We start from the raw sequence: 26,245 nt of genomic DNA, 5'->3' as shown, positions 1-26,245 counted from the left end.
CCCAATTTATCCCAAAATATAAGACACTCAAATCATCCAGTGCTGAAGTATGTTCTAGCACAACTTCTCCTCATACAGATACCTCAAACTATACACCACCATAACCAACATATGGTCTCATCAGCGATCTGCAGAGCAAGCTATTTGGTAAAAGGCAAGTCCTTTAATACTGCCCTACCCCAGATCAAGAAATCAAGTATTACTTATCGTAATACTTCCAAGTCTTTTCCTCCACCTTATTAAGTACCCAAGAGATTCAAACAGTTAGCCTGGATGTTACTGGTACACTGGTTACTTATAGCTAGGTGTCTTTTACTGTTCTTATATGTTCTCTGTAAAAAAGAAAATCAGATGTTTAAAAAAAAGCTGACCAAGACCTCTTCATATCAAAGGTTACTACGTTAACAACTCAAATATTTAAATTATAATCTATTCTTCTTTGCAGATGTAACTGCAAGCTTCTGACATTTTCATCTATCTTTAATTCTAAAATTTCAGCACTGTTTCAGCAGTACACGTTCTTTTCACATCCTCCTTTGCAACACTCCAATGTTTTCTACTGGGGAATATGTAAGCAGTTTGTTTTTCAGTAACTGATCGTTCCTTGCTTTCTACCTTACTATGTTTTCAAATTCACAATATACCTGAAGAACTCCAATTATTTTCTTCTAATCTTTTTGTTCTTATGTATTTGTGCCTCGCTTCTCTCCTTTTTCTTGATTACTGGTTGTATGTCTATGGTGGTTCTATTTTTCTGTAATAACAACTGCATTCTCTCTCCCTCTAATCTGTTAGAGTTCAGTTTTATTCACATACAATCTTTCTTACCTAAATTGATCTGAAAGACTGAAAACACTGCTCAAACCCTACAGACAGTACATAAGACTGAAATATTGTTTTGTATCTGCTGCCGGGCCCACACATTAGAACTGAACATGCCCTCCCTGCCCCACTTCAATTCCTCATTGAGAAGGTGTCTTCAAGTGTTGCAAAAGGAAAATCATATGATTCAAGTAAGAACATTTTTAAACACTAGATAATTGAAAGCTCCAGAAAAAACAGGATGACAAAAGAAAATATCAGAAACAGGCCCATTACAGAGTTTCAAATTCCAATGTAATTAGGCATCCAAGATGCTGCAAAGCACTCAAGACAACAAAACAGTTTGCTTTTGAGAAAACAAATAACTTTCTTGCACATGCTTATTACCTTAAATTTAGGTACAAATCTGGCAAACTCCTGGTGCCAGTTGTTAAGAGTAGAGGCAGGTGAAATTATTAGAAAAGGTCCCCAGATGTTCTCTCTCTGGAATATACACATTAAAAAAATAAAAAGACACCCAGAAATTAAACGTGGGGAAGGGACACAAACAGTTTGATACAGCTTTACAACTACTAAATGACAGTGGCTACTTAAAAGAGGGAACTACATGCAACATAACAAAACTTCCTCCCAGCACAGCAGAGTGATACAGAATCAAATAGAGCAGATCTAATGTTCAGCTAAGACTTATTTCATCACAGAAACAACCACCACTGTTTCAATGTGGCATTCTCCTTTGTTTCTGAAAGTTGCCACCTTCACATTATGAACAGCCCCTGTCATTTTGGGGAGGAAAAGAACTTCAGGTGGCACTGGCAAGCTTTGCTCCATCACATCAAATTAAGATGCCCTCTGGTGAATAACAAAGTTGGGCCATTAGTGTATTGGTAGATACAAGTTGGCCTGCAGAAGGGAGAACCAGAAACAGTAAAAGCCTTGCGTGGGCTTCCAAAAATCTCAAGTTGCAGTGCAACAGGGAGACAAGTGTATCTATTATCCCTTCCATAGAGATGAGCTCATGAGCCTTTGGCTCTGCACACTCTTCCACTATTGTGGCCGATAGTGCCAGTGAACTGGTATCAAAAGGAACATAAACAAATGCACATAATTGTCATTTGGTCACTACTGCAGCTAGTTCTGCTCTCAGGAGGTATCAACCAAGTGATACTATTTAAAGCAAGTGACTGGATGCCAATCAAGACTTTTTGTTTCTAAATAAAGATATCTATTTCTGCATAAAGAAGTAAGCTCCCGTTGCTTTTTCTGTTTTGTTTGTCTGCCCTCGCACAGAAGAATAACTACGCTTCCTAAAAAAAACCCCACAAATATGGAAAACCATGCCAATTGCCATGAAGCTCAGAATTTGGGCTTTATTTCTACAAGTCTCTGATTTGTAAAAGTCAGTGAACCGTGAAGTCTACAACTTGTTCTTTTATCAGGCTTTCACATTAAGTGCAAGTGAAAAGTTGTTAGTCTGTGAATAAACAAAAATTCCTTTTTTATTTATATATACACTTATACCTACATACACACACACCCTGTCAAAGCTGTAGCTTTAAAATAAAGGGAAATGCCATAGCTAAAATGCCTTTTAAGACATTTAAGCTTTATAATCCAGATTTAATTTCAAATATGTGAAAAGTATGCATCTTCTATCAAGCATACTGATGAGGAATAAGCTGTAGTTCACCTACCTCAGCCAGATGAGCAAGGAGAGCAATACTTTGTACTGTTTTACCCAGACCCATTTCATCTGCCAGGATTCCATTGATGCCCTACAAAAGATCCATAAATGAACACCTTTCACCTTACTACTTTTTAATCCATCCAGAACTAGCAGAATGGTTGCCACTGATTTTAGGGGGAGCAGCCCCAGCGTAACAACTCTGAAACACCTTATTGTCTCTTACATCTTCTACCAAGAGATAATTTATCTCAACCACGCTTTCATTCATTTCTCGGGCTGATTTTTTTCCTCAGCCTGTCTGCACTTTGCAATCACGCTGCCAACTGGGTACGCACACAAGGACAAGGCTGCCTGCAGTTTATCAGCTGACCAAAGCCTGAAAGCTGCTCCAAGCACCAAAAGTTTCCTCAGTGTATAATCTAAGTGATAAACAGTTATATAAACATCCACATAAAGAATTTGAACTTAATGCCCCATTCAAAGTTGTTATTTCCTAAATAATCAAGAATACTGATAGGTGGCTTACATAATATTTTCCTTTCTTCTAAAGATATTACCAATTTAGTATACACGGTCTGTTTTTAAAACCATTAATTTTTTTTTTTTACCAAGTTTACTCTAATGACTTAAATAATCCTAGAAGTTTTAAAAATTTGCAAGATGTACCAAGATACCTGCTCATATAGGTTGGCCAGCCAATTCATGCCTTTCAGTTGGTAACCTTTCAGTTTTCCATTGAAAATAGTAGGCTGTGGAATATCTTCTCCTGCCCGGATAGATGGGTTTGCTAAACTGTAGCTCTCTCCAAAGCCAGTACCGGACTTGTTAGCAGCCCGTAAAGCAGCTGCCCGACTCTCCTTTGCATCTTCATCAAATGATCTGGTCTAAACAGGAAGAGGGAAGTATGCGTAAGATGATAAACATATTGATTTACCAAGAAACTGTATAGTAAAAGGCTTTACACTTCACGTTAAGGCATAGGATGTCTGCCAGAAACTAACAGAAAATGTTCCTATAGCCCAAATCTTTATATTCTGATTTTCTACCTGTTTAGCACAGAAAGCGGCAATGGAATTAAATTCAAATCTGGAACCCAGGATTAAACAAACCTACTTGACTTGGCTGCTATGAAAGATCCTGGTTCTGTGGCCTTTACCAATTACTCTGCCTTCTCTTCTACTTCATGGATCCAAAAAAATACATACCCGGGCCTGATGAATCTGGTAAGCATCCTCAGCATTCTTCAGAGCTTGGGCCTTGTAATAGTTACTATCTGAAAACAACATCTCCATGTTAGAGCTCAGCAGCAGTAATCACCCAAATTAACACACAAGCAAATTCCAGTAATTATAGCAATGCTTCTTACATAGAAAGATTTTGTGCTTGAAAGAGTAAGTTTGCACAGTAACATGGAGAGTACAGTAAATTTCAAAAGAGTGCACAGGAAGGGTTGTAGATGAATGGCTTACCATAATCTTCTTGGGTGATGTTGACCACTACTCCTCCACCAATATCAATTTGCCTTTGGGTAGAGCTGTCTTCCAGTTTGCGTAGGATTTCCTCCTGTATTCCATCATGTCCAATATCTCGTTTACGACTCATAAAATGGGCATATAATTCAGTTTGTGTGATCAGGAAGTTAAGTTTTCGCTGCTGCCTCTTAGCCTAAGAGAAGAGCATTTACAAAAAACAGATGAAGGGGAAAAAAAAAGAGGACAAAGGTTTAATGTTTAAAATATAATTAAAGAAAAAAATTAATCTAATAATATATCAACAACTACTCTATCTAGATTATATTATGCACATCACTGTAATACCAAAATGCTAGAACACTAGTTTCACATAAGAACACTGACCACCACCATAAACACCTATATTAAAATATAACATTGTTGTAAATTAAAAGTTCTTTTAAATTCAGTAATCATGGCAAAGAACACCATAATCTAATAACAGAGAGTTTAAAAGTTTTGTTTACACTGAAAAATTAAAAGATTGACAAAAATCAAGAGGATTTTAGTGGTCTACAGTAAAAGAACTGAACAGTTAAAAAAACCTCTCATGACAACCTAACTTCAACATTCTGTTATTTACTAGTAAAAGAGAATTATGGTAGAATACATGAAATGCATCACTAGGTAACACAGTTGAGATATTATCATGGTTCAGGGTTCAGCGAGACGTTGTAGAAACTCTGTTCATTCTTAGGTTCTTTTTAAAAAAATGCTATAGATCAATAGACAACTTCTAAGTCAGCTGAAACCTTCACAAAATGCTTACGAACTTGCAAGAACGACGGGATCGCAATAAATAAAAGCATAATTTGAGCATAAAACTAAACATAAGGTATTCTAAAGATCCAACCTTAGCTCATCACCACACATGTAAGGTAACAACTATACATCCACTAGAGAGCTTTGGCAAGAAAGCTTTTTCTTAAATTCAACCCTTATTACTCTGTAAGGGAGTCAATAAAGCTGTCACCTGGCCAACAAAAAAGCAACCACAGAAAAATTCTGTGCCCCATACGTAAATTATGACATCCATTTACAGCTAGGGGGGGAAAAAAGAGAGGAAAAAAAGGAAATTCAATGTGAGTGAAAAGGTGGCTTGCCTTCTGGACCCAGAATGACGTACAAACTATCACAAAAGCCTGGCCCTTACTAACACTGAGTTATGTATGTCTGTGAGACACGCTAGTTGTCTAATCCCTTCCTTCATTTCATTCACTTGTAAAGAATTTACACAGTTTGAAGGCTTTTTTTATTAGCTCTAGCTAACATTAGAAGAATTATGTAAAGAATTTTAAGTTAGTAGTAGAAATACATGGAATACTGCTGAAACAGAACAAATAATTGAATTTCATGGCCTGGATTTAGAAACTCAAATTATCCGGTCACTTCTGTGTCTCCTCAACAGATTAATTATCAGAAATCTGTGTTTTTGCTGTACCTCTCTCATCTCCTCATCCAGCTTGCGTTGCTCCAGAGCCTCTTTCTCAGCTCGTTTGCGATGTTCTTTTTCCACCTTTTCATACTTCTTCCAATAGAGAAGCATCTCCTTGGTAAGACGACGTGCTCGTGGTAGAGTTTCCTTACAGTTTTTCTGGGCTTGGATAGCAGCTCGGCGTACCTCCCTCATGCACTGATGGGCAAGCTAGGGCAAAATAACGTTTTCGAAACAGTGGTAAAATGGGCAGATTTTAAAGAAAGCCAGCAATAAACATAATCAAATTTAATCACAACTAAGTCTGATCCTTCAGAAGAGAAAAACTGTGATACTTTACTCAGCAGTAACGCTTTTGAAATGGCATGAGAGAATGTGAACTTCCAAAAACCTCCTGAGATGGTTGAGAAGACAAAACCTGAAGACAGTTTCAGTGTGGCATGGTATTAAAGGATTGATCTGGTGGGTAGGTCCTTGAGAGGGACTCAGGAGACCAGAGTTCAAGGCCTGCCTGCAACTCTGACTCATCTATTCTAGACCCTTTTCTGTGGTACCCATGCTTTCTCACTGTTTTAATAAGGCTGCTACAATAGCAGTATTGGTGGAATACAATCCCATTCACATGTTAATACACTGAAAAGTGAGGGAGTATCCTACAATTTTCCTACCATCTCATGAAGAAGCATAATACAAAGTAATTTTTTATTCTAGTAAAAATACATTAATGCCATTGTCATAATGGTCAAAATTGCTGGGTTTGATGTTTGTGACAGGTTTTTTTTCCTCCACTAAAACTTGCACATCATCAATTCCAACATGCAGATCTCAAATGATCAAACAAAACGAAAACAAAGAAAAAAGAGTGGAATTTCAAAACCTCTATGTCTGCTGCATCACTCACTTGCTAAAACGTAGTTTGTGATACCTACAAATACAATAACCACAGGCTATTTGCCCAGACATCACAAAGAAATCCACTCTCTGCTAGATAAGGAGGACCACAGGAGAGAACCCACCTACAGCAAAGTTTCTTAAATATATACATGCAGGTCCTGTTTTCTGCACACCTCACGCAGAAAATGCTCCCTTTCTTGATAATGTATATACAGAACGGAAAGTTTCCTACATCATCTTGTCTCTGATGATTCTCAGCCATATACTTGATTACCTTTTCATTAGCCATATAAATGAATCAGACACTTGAGCAATGCTCAGAAAGCCATTACCAAGCGTTCCTACAGTAAGACCTTCTAGGTAGAAACAATGACACTTCTCAGAGAAAACTCTGATGAGGAGATGAATTCCTTCTGCAATCACTTAAGCAGAAAATTGTCCTATTTTTAATCTCGGCTCCTGTATATATTTATGTAAATTAACACATTTAAATCAAAGGGGCTCTTGGAATATTAAACAAGAATGCTTAAACCAGCAAATTTTAGCTAGTGGATAGATAGGCAGTTCAAAAGCCAATAAAGTGTACCAATGCCATTAATTTATTGCATCAAAGATCAGTAAATTAAAAATGTACAAACTAAACCTTATGAAAGCAAAAAAGATCTCATTAAAGAAATTCATGTTGCTCATTTCATCTGTTGCTTATGAAACGCACCAAAATGACACATCTAAAAAATGAAAAGCCTTATACTAAATGATAAATTACTTCTATACAGTGCTTTGCTCTGCTAGTACAGTCAGCATTATAAGAAACAGAAGAAACACAAAGAGGTTACACTTTGCTTATTACATCCAGTACAACTAACAGTATAAAGCTAAACAACGCTTACCTTTTTGCTGTTGGTTAGGAAAAGGTTGCGGGCTGAGGCTTTTTGTTTGTATGCCTATAAAAGAATACCATCTCAAAATTAGTTAAAGGGTAATGGCTTCACAGTATTTTAAAAGATCACTATCCAGTCTTCAGCAGATGGATGTGCCAACCTCAGCTATGCACACTATTGTATAATCAGGTACAGGTAGTGTAAGTATTTTTTATTTTGACTGAAACAGCTTTTCATCCCTAATTATTGAAGACATACATAAATGTATTGCAACTCCTGAAGGACGCATGTAAAACACCTCCTTTTTCATGATCGTTTCTTTCATTACTACTATTGCAAAGCAGGGTTCTCCTATTCCACTGTTATCACTGAAGTAAACCACAAAAATTTCCACTGTTTCCTAAAGATGCTAAGAATCAATGTAGATCCTATGTTCTTCACGTGATCAAAATCAGTCTTTTGAAAAAATAAGGTCTACCACACTGCACATATCTTTTGCCTGTCTTACAAGTTCATAGAGGATGCTATAGCCATCACTCCTATTCAACTTCCTAGAATCCAAAGTCTGTTAGCTGTGAACTCCAAAAAGCAGGCTGTAAGATCCGCTCACATCTCAGAAAACTAGCAACAGTGAACCCAGCTTTCTATTTCTAATGTGCCTGAAGCTCATCCTGTAAATGATACAAACGCTTTTCCCTAGACTGTTTTTGAAGTAAGTTTCAAAAAACACACACTACAATGACTGAAACACTCCTTTCCTGAATTTTATGTAAAACCTAGATATTGGTTTGCTCTGCATTGCTATCATGTAGATTAGTAGGAGCACCTGCTAGAGTTTACTGTATTATTCATACAAAAGGGCTGGATAGCCAAATGAAAGCAGCAGCAAAGCACTGCATGATCCACTTAGATATCATTGGTGATAAGAAATTCAAACTACACTTTGCTTACAGATTACAGAATATCAGTTTGGCCATTAATGAGCACCAGAAAAATCAGGTCTTACTTCACCCTGTTTTTCCAAGTGTCAACTCCCCACTAAGTTAATTTTCCGTTTCACTTCCTTGCCATCATCACTGACCTAATGCCATTAGCCAAGCTCACCTTTGGCAACTCCTTTTTAACGATGCTAAGCCACACTTTCCGACGACGTGCATTAAGTTGCTCAATAGTCAAATGCTTTTTCTTGGACCCAGGTGGTGGTGTATCATGAGAAAACTTGGCAAAAACTTTGGTCTGGTGATGGTGGCGTCGTGGTGACTCCTCTGAAGACAGTTCTTCATCCCGTCTCCTCTTTTTCTTTACTTTTTTCAACTTGCCTGCATGGCAACAATGAACATAAAAATCAATTTATTTTTCTATTTTTGGGATACATTTAGTCAGGTATCTTTCCTGAGTAAACTATCCTGGTCAATTTATGTGTGGAACCAACAAAAAAGCCAAACTTATCCACGGTTGCCAATTCTGGTACCATCCATTTATCACATCAGTTATTTCCTCATCACTTTATAATGGAAATATTTCCCTGTTTAATAAATAGAGAGGTGAAATGCAATTTTTCCACCCAGGGAAACATGCCTTAGGAGTTAAAATGTCTGGGAGCTGGTGCAATGTTTCTTGCTTTGTGGTAGAATTCTACCTGAAGACATGTAAAGGTAAGACATTTAAAAGTAACAACATTAGCATTTGGTAGGATAAGTCTCAAACCAAACTTCACAACAGTTGAAAGAGATTGGTATGTTATCATGTATTACAGATACCAGCTGTCAGAGGAAACTGATACTGGTATCAGATATTAAAAATATTCTTAGTGAGTATGCAAAATCATGGATGTTGCAAGATCAGTGGAGTTAAAAAAAAATACACAGCTAAAGGAACTTGCAGAAAGATAGGAAGGAAGGAAGCCCAAAATAGCCCCCTTAAAACACAGTTCAAACTTAAGTACTTGCAGTAGAGAGAATTCACCTTACGCTGACAGTTCATAGCATTCTCTTCCTGCTTCCTTACAGATTTACAGCTGCTGCCAGCTCAATCAAGAAAGGAAACTGTACTTCCTGGCAAACATGCATCTGAGAAACTCCAGCTGAGAGGTTACAGAAGTAATTCTATTTTAACTCACATTGGACATCAATACTGAGTTCCCTCTAATTTCAGGAAAACACTCGCACTCCCTATCACTTCTTGTTTTCTAGAGTTACATATTCAAGAATAACTGCATCAGAACTTACTGAGTAAGTCTTACATTTTTCAAGGAACTATCATGTTTTCAAAAAACTGAGTAAATGGACCATGATACACAATGGTATTTATGGATTCCAAAGCAATGAATAAAGCTATAAGGTACTTACTGCATAACTCTTTCATTCTAGATTCAGAGGTCCACAAAGAAAATCTAAAGCCGTGAACTCTCAATTCACATTCCTTTTTTTCACTCTAGCTTTCTAGGAGCCAGAAGATAAAGCACAGTATTTTCTAAAGATTTTTTCTTGACAGAACTGGGTATTTCCATGCAAAACCCAGAAGTTTTGAGTATTTATGTTTATTCAAAGGAAATAATGTAGGAAACAAGTTTAATCACAGCAGCTTTTTAAAAACACGAGGTTGATGACTTTACCTTTTAATTTTTTCTCTTCTTTAAACTTCTTTTTCTTGGGCCCTAGCAGGTGGCGCTGCTGCTCGTAGTAAGGATCATGTGTAGACAGCAGTCCCGCACTGTAGTACTGATATTGCTGCAACTGAAGTGGATGTAAATGAGCACAGTAATGGAAAACAGATATAACAGATAACAGAGATAGCAGGTAAACAAGTTCAGATCTTTATCATAAATAAGACATCAGAAAACATGCACTTCTCCATATTTAGCATTGTTATCAAGGATCATACATTGTCCTGCCCAGCAAGACAGTACGTTACATGAAGTGGTCCAATCATGGACCTCCTATTTGTTTCGCTTGCATTCCCAAATTAATACGTGTTCTACTTTATTATTCCAAAGGATGTGAAAGGATAGGTTTAGATAAAAGGCATTTAAAAAGATTTCCACAAGGACAAACAACTTGAACATTCAGATTGTCAAGTAAAAATATAGCTGCCTCATGATTTTTTTTCTGAAATTATCAAAAAAAATCAGTATATTCCAAGCATTATTCAACTAAAATATTAAAGAACTATACACAGGTTACATATAAACAGACAAATTAAAGACAGTACAGGTCAGAAATTAATTATTTAAAACCTAAGCATACTATTAAGTTAATAAAAGATTTTTGAAAGGTGAGAAGATGAGCATAAGCAAATTTTTTTGGACAGATGTGTTTCTCCCCCTCATAACTGCGTACCGCTGATCTGACAATACCCTGGTTATTTCCACTGGATATTATTTCTTACTAGTCTGGAAATAAATATTTATGTAAAATCTAACAAAAGTTATGACCTGTGTAAAAATTGGGTGTATGAATATTTGTGTAGTTATGTAACATTACAAGAAGCTAACACAATCTTGGTTTACAACTTAACAAGTAAACAAAGAAAAGAAGTGGACAGAAGCAAAGACCAGGGTAGGAAAATATTTCTTCACTCATCCAGAGAAATTCCAAAAGACTATGAAACAAGACGACAAATTTTAATTTCAGACACATCCTCCAATAGCAGAATAGGATGGCTTCCTTCATCTGAGACTACTTTCTGGTGCAATTCTAAACAGCAATGAAAATAATTTCTGCAAAAGCCCATTTAACTTGAAGAATTATATTTTTAGAATCAAAACAGTCTAGAATTTGGCCTAATATTAAGAAAAATGCAGAAATGCAGCAGACTACTGTCTTTTAAGAAGGGAAAAAAGAGACTATGAGAAGAAAATCCAAAATAAAAAAGAAAGGTAGAAAGAAAAAAAGAAAGTCAAGTAAAACCCCAAAGAATCACAGAAAACACTAAGGAAGAAAACTCGGAACTCCCTTTCAAGAAGGTAAACATCACCTCGTCACCATGATGCAAGTATACTGCTTTAGGTTTAAATATACAATTTTAGCCTTGAACAACAGCTACTACCTGTATTAGAATTTAATACACAGCAACTCAGTTTTCATATATATTATCCAAATCTTGCATTCTAGCACCCTATATTTGCTCAATGTCTAGGACAGAGCATTGTGGAAGCTATATATAACATGTGCCAGTACTAGCTACATAAATTATTGAAAGATTCTCAGCATAAGGCATCAACAGCTTTTCAGTCTGTAATTAATTAAATAACCCTTGTCTGAAACTGATATTAGATTGTTCTAGTCTACCAAACAAAAGGATATTTTCCAGTCCACAAAATATTATGATTTTTGATGAAAATGTAAGAGCACTTAAAATAACACAGTTAAAGGAAAGATTAAAAATCAAGGAAATGTAAGAGTTCTGGATTTTTACCTCTTTATCTTTGCTATATTTACTTTGATGCAGTTTCTTATATTTATGTAATCGCAGCATATTGTGAAGTTCCTCCCTTGAAAGAGAAAATTCTTCCTCCTCCTCTCCGTCCTCATCGCTTGGTGAATCTGTGTCACTGGAGTCATCACTCAGAAGGATACTCTAATAAGAATAAATGGAAACTAATTTAACAATCACAAGTCCCTATACTGAATTGTTTATTTATGTATAGCACTCTTGAGCCCTTACCTAATAAAGGGCTGTGGGTCTGGCCCAACAACAATACTTAGCATTTACAAAGTAAATGCCTCAAATGGAAAATAGTTTTCTGAGGTACAGTACTGTGTAGCAGTGAATCCAATACACATTTTCTGGATTGGGGGGAGGTAGTTTTCTGTTAGTTTGGGGATAGTTAAGTCATTTTAGAATCCACTTTGTCTGTCTATGGTCTCAGAAAAGCAGCAGTGAGAAAATCCAGGATACCAGTAGGGACATTTTGTGATGTATGGTTGCAGGTACTTGCCTACCCCATTTGTAGCTTGTCCTGCCATTCTACCACTTCCACCTGCATCAGTTGCAGCAGGTTTGGCTCTTGTCTGACCTCTTGGCAACCTGTTTTTGCTAACTAGAGAAGGCTACAGTACAATGAAAATTCAAAGATGGCATAAAGCCACCATTCCAATCTCTCCTTCCATCCTCATTTGGACCTTGTACTGAGCTCACCTTAGAAACGAATTTTATTTATTTCATAATAGCTCATTTTAATTTGGACAGCATACTAAAATTACTTCAAGTTTCTGAATGTATACTCACTGTGAAATTTAACTAAAATGCTGCTGCTCACCAAAATTGAAATGCCTACTGTCCATTTTGCTACACGATGAAAATGAAAGTGTCAAATCTACAGAGACTAAATTCTATTTTGTTCTACCCAAAGTTTAATACAATATTCATTATCAACTGTCACACACTCTTCTTTCTTTCCATTTCCAAGATGAGAAGCCTCTGTAGAATGTATTTTTTGCTTTGGTAAGTGTTTTTTCTTACTGTAAAAGAAAAAAATCCACAAAAAAAACCCCAAAACACCTCCTTCTTTTCTTCTTAGCAAGGGACACTAGCTCCAGTTACCTCAAAAAAAATAGTGCAACAGAACACAAGCCAATATAGAACAAGACTAAAGAATTCATTTGGAGTCCTCTTTTCAGCAACACAAAATATTACTACATCTCTATTCACCTTATGCCTCTTTTTCAGTGTGAGATTTTGCATCAATTAAATTGCATCACATGATTTAGAGCAGCTCTTAAAACACATTAGTCTAGCTTTCTGAGCTCTCAGTAGTACATGTAAAGTAAAATTAAATGGACTACTGAGATGAGAACAAACTTACTGTATTTGGAAATTGTATTTGTGATAATTTGTGATAACGCTCTGACCAGTGCTCAACTTATTTTCTTGTTGCCGTCTGCTTGCTTACATGTTCCTACACCATGATTTATATCGTATGACAACATGGAACCACCCACTACTGTCTACAGAGTGTTGAGTGGAACCCTACTCACAGATTTCATAATAGCTGCATTTCTTTCCAATATTCTTACCTTCAGCCACTTTCTGCTTTTCTTCAGTTTGGAAAAGTTATACAAGCTCCCTTTTTCAGACTTTGGTTCTGTTTAGCAAAAAAATTAAAATAAAAATGTTAAGAAATAATGCTTTTCCCAGCTAATCCCAAAGAAAGCAGAGATACAACCTAGTGCATGCCTACCCGGCTGCAGTACTCCGTTCAGGGAATGTGTGTTCAGCATCCCGGAATTCCCTGCTCCAGAAGACTCCCCAAGTAAAGAGTTTGGAGGCTCTTCCTTAACTTGCATCAGGGGATCCCCAGACTGAGGCAACAAAGGATTGTCATCCAATCCATCTTCACTTTCATCGCTGCAAGAAGATATGTAATATGGTGTCAATGAAAGGAAAATATTCAAAAGAGGAGATACCCACGCAACTTTCTTATATGTGGCAATTTGTCTAAAGGTTTGAGAATTGAGAATCTGAGCTTCAGATGTAATTTTGCACATTAGAAATATTGCTGTTAATATTTCCTGTTAACCCCTAAGCAGTAGTTAATCATCAGACCAGCCTGGCTATGCTATCAACCTGCACCTTCAGTCTTTAACTAAGTATCTCATTTAAGAAACATGAACTAAACAAGAAACTAGTATCAAGTCAAACCAAAGCACAATATTGTCATCCTCAGCACTACTGTACATGTGAGAAATATACAGCTATACTTTTTCTACTGCTTGTGTGGATCTCACTACATGCTTGTAAATATACCTGTTATTTATTACCCATAGAGTTATCAATCAGTTCTGTAACTCAACAATTCCAAAACACTGATGAAATTAAACGTAAATTGTTATGGGACAGAAACATACCTTGATGACTCATTTCTCATTGCTACAACTTACTTGCATATAAATTCTGTATCTGACAACAGTCCTTGCATTTCATTTATGGCTACAGACCATCTCACTGAAAAATGAACTTGGTGCTTGTTCATCCTACTTTTTGCAGACAAAGAAAGTTTTAGCCACTCAGCTACGAAAAAGAGTTTTAAAACATCGTGCTAATTTGTACGTGGGCCGGCAACACACTGAATTATCAGTGTGAGCTAAGAGAAGCATAGTGCAAAATCTTTAAAGGAGGAGAGTTTATAATGAACAAGTCACCACTAAACCCTTAATATGGCGTTGCCTGGGAACAGCATCACAAAAACGCTTGTATTTCCTTTGTATTCCCAATGGAAAATGGAAAACATTTTGGTACCTGGATATACTCCTGTTAAAGATGGCAGATGTCTGTCGTAAAAACTGATCCAGTTGCAAGGCTTTCTCCAGATATTGCAGATAAAGGGGTTTTGCCAGCTCTGAGCAGCTGCCATCCTCCCTGGCACCCAGCTCTGAGGCCATAGAACAAACTTCTCCTCATGCACAGGTGCCTCTGAACACACAGCTGGTAAGAAGAAACAACAGTCATCATCACCACCACCTCTGAAACGAACAAACTTGGTGAGCAGGCAAATCTACTGCACACTACACCAAATGCTAATACTTTGCAGAACATATAACGGAGGTAGTTTTGGGCAAAAAGCTTAGGTTGCAGTTAATAGGTATTTAAACAAAAAAACAAACAGAAATTCACACTAGACTTTCCACCACAATATCACTATGGCCAAACCATTCTTAGTTCTCTGTTTTATGACTTCATGGATGCTGTTTGATAGGAATGAGCACTGCGCTGACCTAGTACGATTACAATGAAGCCAGTCCTTGAACATCTAACGTAAACTTTCATCACTATTAAAGATAACATGCTTAACTCTAAACAGAGGGCAGCCCTGTGTCGTGAAAGCTGAACGAAAGCAATTAAATTATTATTCTTAAGTTGAATCATATACATAAACTTACTCCAAAAGGGAAGAACTACTGAAAATATTGTTCTTCTGTTTTTACTGTTCAGTTCACAGCTGTAGTCTACAGAATACCTCTCAGACTTTTCCTTTACTTTAAGGCAATGCTACTCTTGCAGCACTCAGAACATAGCTGTTACCTGTTGACAAGCAAGCTACAAATACTTGACCAAAAAAACTTCAATTCTAAAATTCAGCTGTTATCTTTATTAAAGAAAAAGTAACACACAATTAGCAATTTATTGCATACTTTTTCTATTTACAAATTTATAACATACCCTAGCTTTATGTTTTTTCCAACATATTTCAGTAAAAATAGCCTGCCTGATTTTCATTTTTTGTTTGTTCTCAGGATTTTAGATTCTTAAAAAAACAAACACATCGCCCTGCAATATTTACATAATACATACTTTAAAAACAAAACTATCAAAACATTTTATTGCTCTGTCAACTGCAGTTTTATTTTCCTTCAACTACAAAAGATGTCGTTAACAGCTGTTACAGTAATAGCGCTGTCAACTGGAATTTTATTTTTCTTCGGTTACAAAAGATACCGTCATTGTTATAATTCAAAATTATCTTTCTCACTATTATTTCCAAAGTCACAGTTGTTACTGTGTAAACAAAGTGCCGTCAATACCCTAAATATGAAAATATTTATTAATAAATAAATGCCTTAAGCTTTTGCTTCTGGTGGAGGACAAAAATAAAACCAGTCAGCTTTTGAAAGACTTAGATTAATTGTTCTTCTGAAGGATTCTTCTGGTTTCTATCACTTCTTAAAAATACTACAAAACCTGAAGCAAACTTCACATGAATTCATTGCAAAACATTTTAATATTTGTTCAATTATTAAATTGTTAACAACTGAATTGTTTTAAGCTTCTGTAAGTGAAAACACAGCTTGAATATCTGGTATTCAAATTGTTCTCTCTACACGTATACAGTCTGAAAACCAGCATTTAACTTTTTCTAAGCCTTTTATCCTCAAAAATTACAGAACAGATTCAGAAATTCTGAAGTTACAAAAAACTATGACAAGTGATTACCACCTTGAGACTAATGGCTGTGGTTGAACAAGAGCAAATTTTACCATTTCTTAATAAACACATAGCCTTGAGTTAACATTTTCACCTATACAGAATAAACAACAGCGTGCCAGAAATTGTTAGATGGGCTAACAGCCCTTATTTAAAAATTATTTTTAGACTGAAGCTATCTAGGTTCAGCTTTCTCTATGCTAGATCTTCATACACCTGACAGCAATGGAATGATTGACCTCTGTTACCAAATACCCATTTCCAGCAGAGGTTAAAAGACAGAGCAAAGCACCTGAAAGCCTTCCCTATAATAAGGGATTCATGTTTTCCAAGAAACTTTCATCTACATATGTCATACTGCTTAAAAGCCATCTGAAAAAAAACCCACCCACCCTAAAATCAAAAACTGCTTTCCAAGAGACAGGGCCATGAAGAAAGTAAAGAGGTTAGAAAACAAGGGGAAACACGAAACTTGTGTCTCTGATGGAAGAAAGCATCCAGGAGGAGATAGAAAATGACACCAAGAAAGTGAAAGTGATTTTCTTTCAAAACAAGGAGCAAGATTCAATCCCTAGTATCATACCAGAAAAAGTATGGTGATCCCTTTTATCACTCCATTTCAAAATGCATCCGCCAACAACAGCATGTGTTATGTGAACGTGGTATTATTTTACTTTCCCAGCCAAAACATCATGCACAACCATTGTTTAATAATTTTGCTCAGAACCACAAGGCATCTTTCACCTGTCCGCTCTTTGCTGAAAACCTCCTTCCCAAAACTGAACATTTGGTAGCGTTGCCTGTCCTCGAGGCACCATGGGAAAGAAACGTGCCCCAGGGAACACAAAACACACGGGACTTTATTCAGATTCACCACCTCCAAGGCAGTTAACAAACCAGACGTGCTCTTCTGCACCGCAATGAGCCTTGCCCTCACAAAACTATACAAGCTTAACAGCAAAATAAAGGGGAAGAATTAAGATAGATTTGAGGTCAAGTTTTTAACTGCAGGACAGCAAACAGGCCAGAAGCAAAACAAACACAATCATATTCCCAATCTAAAATGAGTAACTGGATGCTTTTCTAGCTGCCCAGACGCGCTTGCCTAAGTGCTGGTCTACGTGGACGCACCAGTCTGGATCACTGCCTCTCCTCCGCACAGGCAGTGGTGCTCGTCTGGCTCCACACTCATACAGCTTAGGAGGTAACCCAGCAGAAGACTATTTCTTTACTTGTAAGATACAAATGACCCTATGAAAAGAACATGCTATCAGATGTGTTTAGTAACTAGAAAACTAAGGTATTTTCTCAGGAGTGGCTCACTGCTACTGCACAGAGTTTCCAGGCAAATATGAAAGCAAGTGATAATACCCTCTGTCTGCAATGACTGCAGTAACTGCAAAGAGTAAGTCTCATTCCATATTTTATCACATTAATCCCCTTGTTGTGTACACTATGCTAAGCATGTACCTGTCTCATCCGTACGTTTTTCAGATACCTATTTTCTTAAATATTACTTCCCAGATCAGGAAACTTTACATTTATGTATTTAATAAAGTTCTCCTTGTGCTGACACAGTCTAAGTACTCTGAATTTCACCCGTAGAAAAAGACATGCTTTTGCTTGTCTTCTATTTTAATTGTCCCAAGAGGGTCCTGTACATACAAAGTTAATTACTCTTGTCCTCAAAACAGTCACTTGTCTGTATCCTGCCTACCAAATAAACAAATAAACAGAGGAGAGCTTAACAATATTCTTGAATGTGTTAACAATGCCCAAAACAAATTTAGTAAGTGTTACACAGGCATATTGAATAGAGAATAGCTCAGCCATTTAATTCAGCCTTTCATTTATTTATATGCTAAGTCATACAGTGCTTCTCTGCTGATCAAAGTAATAATATGGGAAACTAATTGACAGATATTTCGTTATTCTCTGTTCTTTCCTTTCCATTCTAGGTTTTAAGAAACAAAGATTTCCAATGGCAAAAAATGCTTGAAGGGAGAGAAGATGGGAACAAGTGAAAGGCACCCAACAGCCCGATGCACTACAGTAGGTAACAGCATCCAAGACATCACCAAGACTTTGCTTCAGTGGATTTACATGGTGATGACATTCATTCCACTTTTCTTCACCATTTTTGAAACAAATCTATCCTTTTGCCTACTCAGTTTAAATAATATTGCAGAAATACGTATTTTTGAAATGTTTTCATTACTGATGGTAACACTTAGGTAAATACTCATATGTTACAGGTGGTAAAATGACTGGATGCTGTAATCCTTCTGCCATCGCGACTTTCTTACTGATATACACCAATTTTATGTTAGGTTTCAGTATCAAATTCTGTAGTTATTTGCCTTCTCCCATCATCACTCCTAGAGTTGTAACAGTTTAGAAAATTGGCATTTGGAAACAAATAGCTGCTGCACTGCCTGGCTGGCACTTTGAATCCTCTAACATTCTTACTTAATCAGAAGCTCACACTGAAACCATTTAATTGTATCATGTGGCACTTTGAATTATTAAAGGCACAAGTAAAATATCGTCAGCAGGATCTGAGTTCAGTTATATATATATATACACACACACACCAACTTCATACAAATAACCTTCATAATCATATATATTTTTTTGAAGATCTAAGTCCAGTTCTGAAGAAGCCTTCCTTATCCTGTTTTAAATCACACTGCTTAGTTCAATGTTAATGTAGGCATGGGGTTTCTTCACTCGCTCTGTTTTTTTCAAGTCTGCCCATTACAATGTCTAGTCAGTAAGTAAATACCCAGCGTTGGAGAAGAATCCTCCAAGGAGTCCTTAGAGAGCAGAGTTATGTTTTATAACAAGGTTTCTAAGTTTTATACCCACTGACCCACACCAACCAAACAGCAAAAACAGTGCTCTCATGAAGCAGCTTAGCTTTAAAAGTAGATTCTCCCAGTTTAAACAAATATCCACTGGCTATTTCTGACTGAAGTCCAACAAGTTTTTGCTACCATTATCAATTTAAAGCAGGAGTCCCATAAGTGGCGAGCATTCAGTTCAGCACTTATGCCTAGCTGCGAGCTACAAAGGATTTGCTTTGTATGGCTGTTTAAAATAGTACTTTTTCCTCCAGGAGTCTCTCTTGGTTTTGGTTTGTTGTTCCCCCCCACCCCTTCAGTTGCTGGCACCTCTACACCTCAGGTAAGGCCCAGAGGATTACTTTTTCTTTTCTTTATGCCTAACACTCATATCAAACCTCAGAGTAAATAATGATAACAACTACACTCCTAGCTGAGTGCACGTACACAAACACAAGCTGCCATGGACGTATAAGGTACAACACTGCAGCAAACCCCCAGCACCCCTTCTTAGCCTATGACAAATGCAAGGCAAATCAGGGAGGTAAAACTAATTCAAATGGCCTCACCTGCCACACACTAAGTGCACATATATGAAGTGTTACCTGCCAGCAGGTAAGCATGCTTATTTGTTCAAATATTTCAGCCCACAAAAGCTGAGCTTCTTACCCCTACTCCGTCCAACTGGTGTAAGCGCACTGACAAAACATTCAAGTGGACAAACACCTGAAATCCCAGTTTACACACGGAAAGTATGTATTCTTCCTATGCCTATTTACAGCATTGAAAGTGTTATACATAAAGTAGGATTAAAAACTGGGAGCAAGAATACAACCTTCTATACTATCTTAGTTCCCTCACTATTTTAGTAGCTTTCTGGTTTTTTTCCCCACACATCATCTTTTCGTGCTTTCCATTTTCACACCAACTTATTAAGAGACATTTTCCAAACTGATAGGAACACCTAAGATACTTCTCTTTCTTGAAGAAATTTACAACTGAGGCATACAACTCTCATCAGAATTGCAGAATACTGTAAGGATTGCCTGTGGTAACATCTCCAGAATAAGCCCTGACACAAACACACAAACACACAGAACTGTATGGAAAACTTACGTTAGTACAGTAATATCAGTTAGGTATATTTTTGTCAGATGTCTTTATAAGCATATAATCTCCAATACAGACAATTGTGGTGGCATAAAAAACTTGAAGAGGTATTTTGCTTGGAGAATTACACGCTCTTCTTTCCTCTCTCACATTTTAGCTTGCTTTGACAAAATGTATAGTTACACTGACAACCATTTTCAAGAGTACACTCTATGCCAGATCTTAGAGCAAACATAATCCCCATATAGTCTTTCTGTGGCAATGTCTTATATATAACTTTGATACGTAAGAGATTATTGCTTCAAAAAAAAGCAGATAGGAGCATATTTCATATGAACCTAAAGCCCTCAGCCGCCACGAAACTCAAGCTGAATGAATAAAAGACACATACATACAGTCACACCATTGAGTTCACACCATTTCAGTTTGAAATTAAATAGAAGCCATTTTAATTGCTTTTCTGAGTCACGAAATCTAGTTAAAACTAGATACTGTCCTATATACTTTACTTCGCTGTTTTGCTTTTGTGGTAAGATTTTATAGTGTTTTACAAGGAATGAGACAGCATTTCATTGATCTCTGTTCCACGTTTTAATTGCTTTTAAATACAGAGAAGCAGAGCCAGTGGGGCACAGGCTCTGAATCTTCTAATTGCCAAAATAACAGTCACAGATAGGGCCAAATTTATTATTAAAAAACCGAAAGCTATACAGCTCTACAAAAAAATTTAGCAGAAGCATATACATCAGTGAACAACAGAATACCTTAAAACATACCAAATACAAAAGTTAGCATGTCATAGCTCTGCTTCCATGTTTAAACTAGCAGAAAAATGACTAGCAGAAAAACAAACCTAACTACTTAATTGTTCAATTAGAGTAAGTCTTGTCCCAAAAGGGCAGTTAACAGTATTTATGGAGACCTCTGACTCCCTGCACTACGTAACAGCACCGTTACCCTCATGCATTGCCATTGCTTCACTCCTCCTCTCTTTGTACACAAAATAAAAACTGCATGGGTGTTTTCGATTTTGTTTGGTTTTTACTCCCTCAACCCCAGACCACAAAAAGGGAACTATGTCCAAGAAGGCTCTAAGAGGACCATTTTCTTCTTGCTATCTAAACCAATCCCTAGCATGTAATTCAGCTTGTCAAATAGCATGCTTATTACAGAATTTACAGCTTATTACGTTATACCCGAATGGAACAAAGCTTACTCATTTAAACAGTCAAGAAATGCAAGGCGGTATTTTAAGCAACTTTAACAATATACGTGCAAGGGATGGACTAGAAGTGAGTTACAGGGAATATCCTTAAACATTGGGACAAGGTTCAAGCTACAGTCCTATTTCTTGTACTTTTCCCTCACTATCTTACCAACCTTTGGGTTTCACCACCTAATCTTATACATACAAATTAAAGGAATGACAACAGAAACACATCCTTTCTGATTCATGTAAATTAAAAAAAGGTGAGCGTTGGTCACCTACGGGCATATCAGATGTGCTGTACAAATCCACACAGATTTGTTCATATGAGAGAAAACTGAAATATAAAAAAGGAACTTGACTTGCACCATTTTCTACGCACAAGGACAAAAATAATCTGAAGGAATTGATTATTCTCATCCACAGCAATGCTGAGAAGGGAGCTTAGCACTCAAGACCAGCAACAGGGTAAGAAAAAGCATGTATAATGCTAAGTAATACCAATCACAGCAGAAGTTGTCTTAGGCGTTTGCAGTGAAACAGGATTAGACTTTAGACCACGGCTTTAAAGAGGTATTTTCTAGCGCACATATTCACCAGCGCAACCACAACCTTCAACCGTGTTTTAGGTACACCCAGCAGGCGCTCTTCGTCAACAACGACACCAGTCTGGCACGCAGCACCTTCCTGCAGACGCCGGTGGCTGCCGGGGCCGAGCTCGCCGCAAGGCCAGGCCCTCACACAGCCGGGCGCTGCCAGGCAGAAGCTCGCGCTGAGGAGCAGCCTCCCCGTTTCAACCGCAGCCTTGCATCATGCGGACGGCAGGCACGCGGGGCTGCCCGGGCCGGCGGCGCCCGGAGACCGCAGCCGGGGGCAGTCACAGGCCGGACTCCCCGGCCTGGCATCTCCACGGCCGCCCGCCCGCCCGCGGGGCCCGCCTGCCGGCGGGGCGGACCGTGCCTATAAACCCACGCGGCGCCGCTCCTGCCGGGAGGACGGAGGGTCCCGGCACCGCGCTGCGCCGTCGGGCCGACCCGCAGGAAGCGCCGCGCTCCCGCCGGCGACTGACGCTCCCCGTCACGCGGCGCTGTCGGCGGCTCCGTTCCGGCCCCTCCCGGCCCGGCCGCGCCGCCGCCCTCGCTGCGCGCCCCCCGCCCCCGCGCACGCGCTGCCGCCCCCCGGCGCGCACGTGCGGCCGCAGGTGCACGGCGGCGCCCCCGCCCCCCCCCGCCCCGCCCGCCGCCGCGCGTGTCTCCCCCCTCTCCCCCCCCCCCCCCCCCCCCGGCGTGTGGGGGGGTCCCGGCGGCCGCTCCGCTCCGCTCCGGGCGGGGGAGGGGCAGCTCCTGCGCCGGTATATCGGGGCGCATCCGGCGGGCAGGGCGGGGAAGGGGCCTGTCCCTTTAAGAAGAGGCCCGGCTGCTGCGGCCGCCGCTTAGCGGGGGGGGTGAAGCCGCGGCCTGCCCAGGCGGGGCCCCGCTACCGCCCCTCGTAGCCCCGGCCCGGCGTGTCCTTGCTCGGTCGCCGCGGTGGCTCACCTGAGCAGCGGTCCCGGCTTCGGCGCGGCGGCCGCGGCGGCGGGGGGCTGGGGGTGTCTCCTGGGCTCGCTCCCCCGCTCGCTCCACCCGGCCTCTCGCCCCGCGTTGCCGGCGCTGGCGCTGCCTGTCTCCTGCCGCGGGGCGCTCTCGACTCCTGCCTCGCCAAGATGGCGCCCGCGCTGCTGCTGAGGAGGAGGCGGCGGCTGCGGGCGCTGGGACGGCGGCGGCGGCCACTTTCGCTCACTGAGAGGAGAGGAGCAGGGACACGGGGAGCCATGGCGGGGGGGAGGAGAGGCGCCATGGCCAGGCCTGAACAATCGAGCCCCGCATACCTCCCCGCCGTCCCGGTCCCGCGCCTCGGCCCCGCCGCCCTGCCCGCGTCGCCGCAGCCGCCGCACGGGCCCCGCGCCCGCACCGCGCGCGCCGTCCCCGCACGCAGCCCGCGGGGGGCCCGCTCCCATCGATGCGCTCCCGCGGCCGATTGGTAGAGTCTGGCGGTGACGGAAATTGCCGAAGGGACTCGGCCGAAGCGGCCGGGTGAGCTAGCGAGTCTCGCGTGAGGCGGGGTGGGCTCTCGCGATGCCGGCGCGGGGAGGCGGATGTGTACCGGAAGTGACGCCCTCTCGCCCTTGAGCCGCCGGAAGGGCGGTGGGGCGCCGGGGGAGCAGGGTGGGCACGGCCGCGGGGCGCCCTCCCGGCCCCCCCCACCCCCCGGGCTGCACCGTGCGAGGTAACCGCCTCCCCCGGCCGGAGGGCGGCCAGGGCTCTCAGGCCCCGCGGGGGGCCGGCCGGGAGCGCAGCGAGGCTTCCCCTTCAAACCACGCAGAAGGCAGCAGGGGCCCGGCCCGGCGTTGAGGTGCAGAGGGCGCCGGAAGGGGGGCACCGGCACAGTTAACAGCAACACGGGCAAAAAGAGGTTACTTGGTGGAGCTACGTGCATTTCAACACATTCCCTCCGTCATGCATAGAAGAATTGCATCACAGGAGCTCGGGACAAAATAGGCCGGAAAGTTAACTGTGAGGACGCTGCCATGTAAACACGGTGGAGCCATTAGCTGTTGAGCACAGCTGTTTCCCAAAACCCATTGGGTAGTACATTTACAGTAAATAATTAAATGAATGATTAATCTACATCACTTATGCCTAGAGAGAGAAATCTGTACTTCATGACTGAACTCTGTGTCATCCTAGCACACAGTAGGCACCACAATTACTAGGAAACCATTGCCACTGCCCCAGTAAAACTTCATTACAGACTTGTCCTTAGCTAGTTTCGGTACTTATATCCCTAACTACAACCAGCCATTACGCTGTTCAAGAACTGCAGGTAATTTTTGTCATGCATGACTACTGAGCTTAGTAAATGAACTGCTAGCACCGAGCAGCATGACAAGGTCTTACGGATCATTTGAAAAAAACCTTTTTTCTCTTTCAAGGAAACTCTCATTTTCAATCTTGTGCATCAATGAGTGATGACTCCATTCCAGTCTGTTTCTTTTCTTTATGCTGTTGCCAAAAGAGAATACGGGAAAGCTGCAGCCATGTTTACCCAGGAAGGTTTTGCTACTTATAGCAGCGTAATGGCATGGATGTAGTTACACTGTCAAATCCCTGCCTGGAAATCCTTATTCCATTATAATACAGTTCCAGATAGAGATTTACTTCTTAGGAGAGGCTGAGAATGCAGCTCAGTCTCTTACCAAGAAGGGTGCCTTTCGCAATTAGTTTATATCCTGCACAGAAACTCTCTAGACCACTTTTCTACATCCCAGACTTGATACCTTCACATCCTACCTCCTCTTCCCTATCTCCTTCCGTTACCTGACATGTTGGCATTTTCTCTCTCTCTCTCCCAATAGGACTGGATGGATCCAGATGATTTCAGTCGTGGAAGTATAATGTAAGTGCTCGCAAGCTGTCTCTGGCTCAGAAGAGCCTGCATGTTCCACATCGTACCTCACTGATTTGTGATAATGCATCAACTGCTTGGAAGAATCTTGCTCCAGATGAACGACATGAGCTCCAGTGCTGGAGAGGGGCCCAGTCCACTGCCAGCATCTCCTAGCAGACCAAATGAAACACAGACTCAATTTCCAAATAAAAAGTTGTAAGACAAACTTGTCTCAAACCTGTTTTATTTTTCTAAAGTGAACCGAGACAAGGGAACTATACAGTTCGATTACAGAAGACCGTTAAGGGTTTAAAAAAAAAAAATGTAGACTATGTACTGACAAAGAGCAAACCTTGGAAGTTTTTCTGCCACTCCCAGAAGTGAGCAAGTCCTATCTATAGATTCAAAGAAAAGATCTATTTCAATACTGCTGGTCTAGTACTCTTTGTGGAGAGACAAAAAAAAATGCACAACAAACCCCAAAAAAACCAAACACACACTTCCCCTCACAATATTTAAAAGAAACACACAGATACATCATAAGCATCTAGTCACACCAATTTACATACAAAGAAAAACAGCTCCAACAGGTATTGGTACGTACTCAAATGTAGACGTCATGTCGCTTGCAACCTGGCTTCATTACTATTAATGCATTTGCAGCCTGATGCCCAGACTGTTCTAGGACCGCAGGCTGGTTGGGACAGTGACCATTACCTCTTCCATTCCTCCCTACTTCATGTTGTCCATCAGCGTTCACCCATACTCATAGCCACAACCCTGAGAACAAAACCTTCCTTACACTTGAATAAGGTGTTCACCACCCTGCCTGAAGCATTTGAATGGCAAAACACACAGTATTTTTTATGTATTTAAATACATAAATGTGTATAAATTCAGAATTTCACAAGCAAAAAATTTCCAACACTCCTGTGCTTGCAAGTCAAATATAGTGATATGCCAAAAGAATGTTCCAAGATTCAGGCATGGCCTGCATCAATTTTGTCTTGTGGTGGAATAGTACTGTCAGTTGGAAGAGCTTTACTTTTAGTGAGTACCAGCCAAAGCAAGTATAGTGGAATTAAACTGGTTTGCCTCTAGATCTTATTTTGCTTGGGGGGAATGCTACGTATCTTTTAAACTAATATAATTGCTCCCCCCCACCCCCCTTTATACACACTTGTCTATGTACACACTTGTCTATATACACACCATATCACAGTTACACAGGCTTACCTAAACGAGTTTGATACAGCAATGCTGACAAGCCACTGTGGCACGCAACTTTCAGCAGGAAGCTTCTTTTCTCAGCCTAAAATAACTCTGACTTGGCAGCAAAGTCCTTTTTATTAGTGCACCTCTGCTGTTTTTGCCAGCACAGTGGTTCATTCGGGTCTGATCTTTTTCACTCTCATATGAAAGACTGTTGTATAGCTATGCCAAGAGACTTATCTGTATGTAAACCAAGCCCACGCGGGTTGGCCAGAAGGTTTTTTTAATGTTTCCA

The 26,245-nt window shown here is 40.2% G+C and overlaps 1 protein-coding gene across 1 annotated transcript in view; it reads right to left on the bottom strand.

The window, feature by feature from the left end:
- INO80 (INO80 complex ATPase subunit) overlaps positions 1 to 14,612 on the bottom strand; it is a 60,371-nt gene extending 45,759 nt beyond the window's left edge. The window contains exons 1-13 of the mRNA XM_059819703.1: positions 14,470 to 14,612; positions 13,412 to 13,578; positions 13,248 to 13,315; positions 11,647 to 11,808; positions 9,845 to 9,965; positions 8,335 to 8,549; positions 7,240 to 7,293; positions 5,462 to 5,665; positions 3,979 to 4,174; positions 3,715 to 3,782; positions 3,184 to 3,393; positions 2,517 to 2,597; positions 1,210 to 1,305 (exon numbers count right to left, since the gene is read on the bottom strand). Coding sequence (XP_059675686.1) covers positions 1,210 to 1,305; positions 2,517 to 2,597; positions 3,184 to 3,393; positions 3,715 to 3,782; positions 3,979 to 4,174; positions 5,462 to 5,665; positions 7,240 to 7,293; positions 8,335 to 8,549; positions 9,845 to 9,965; positions 11,647 to 11,808; positions 13,248 to 13,315; positions 13,412 to 13,578; positions 14,470 to 14,612 — 1,785 coding nt within the window. The remainder of the gene's footprint in view (positions 1 to 1,209; positions 1,306 to 2,516; positions 2,598 to 3,183; positions 3,394 to 3,714; positions 3,783 to 3,978; positions 4,175 to 5,461; positions 5,666 to 7,239; positions 7,294 to 8,334; positions 8,550 to 9,844; positions 9,966 to 11,646; positions 11,809 to 13,247; positions 13,316 to 13,411; positions 13,579 to 14,469) is intronic.
- Between the last annotated feature and the right edge of the window lie 11,633 nt (positions 14,613 to 26,245).

Source organism: Gavia stellata, chromosome 7, assembly GCF_030936135.1.
Source record: "Gavia stellata isolate bGavSte3 chromosome 7, bGavSte3.hap2, whole genome shotgun sequence".
In the NCBI taxonomy this organism is placed as follows: domain Eukaryota; kingdom Metazoa; phylum Chordata; class Aves; order Gaviiformes; family Gaviidae; genus Gavia; species Gavia stellata.
Note: the sequence above shows the minus strand (reverse complement) of the source record. Positions and strands in the feature narration are given on the sequence as shown.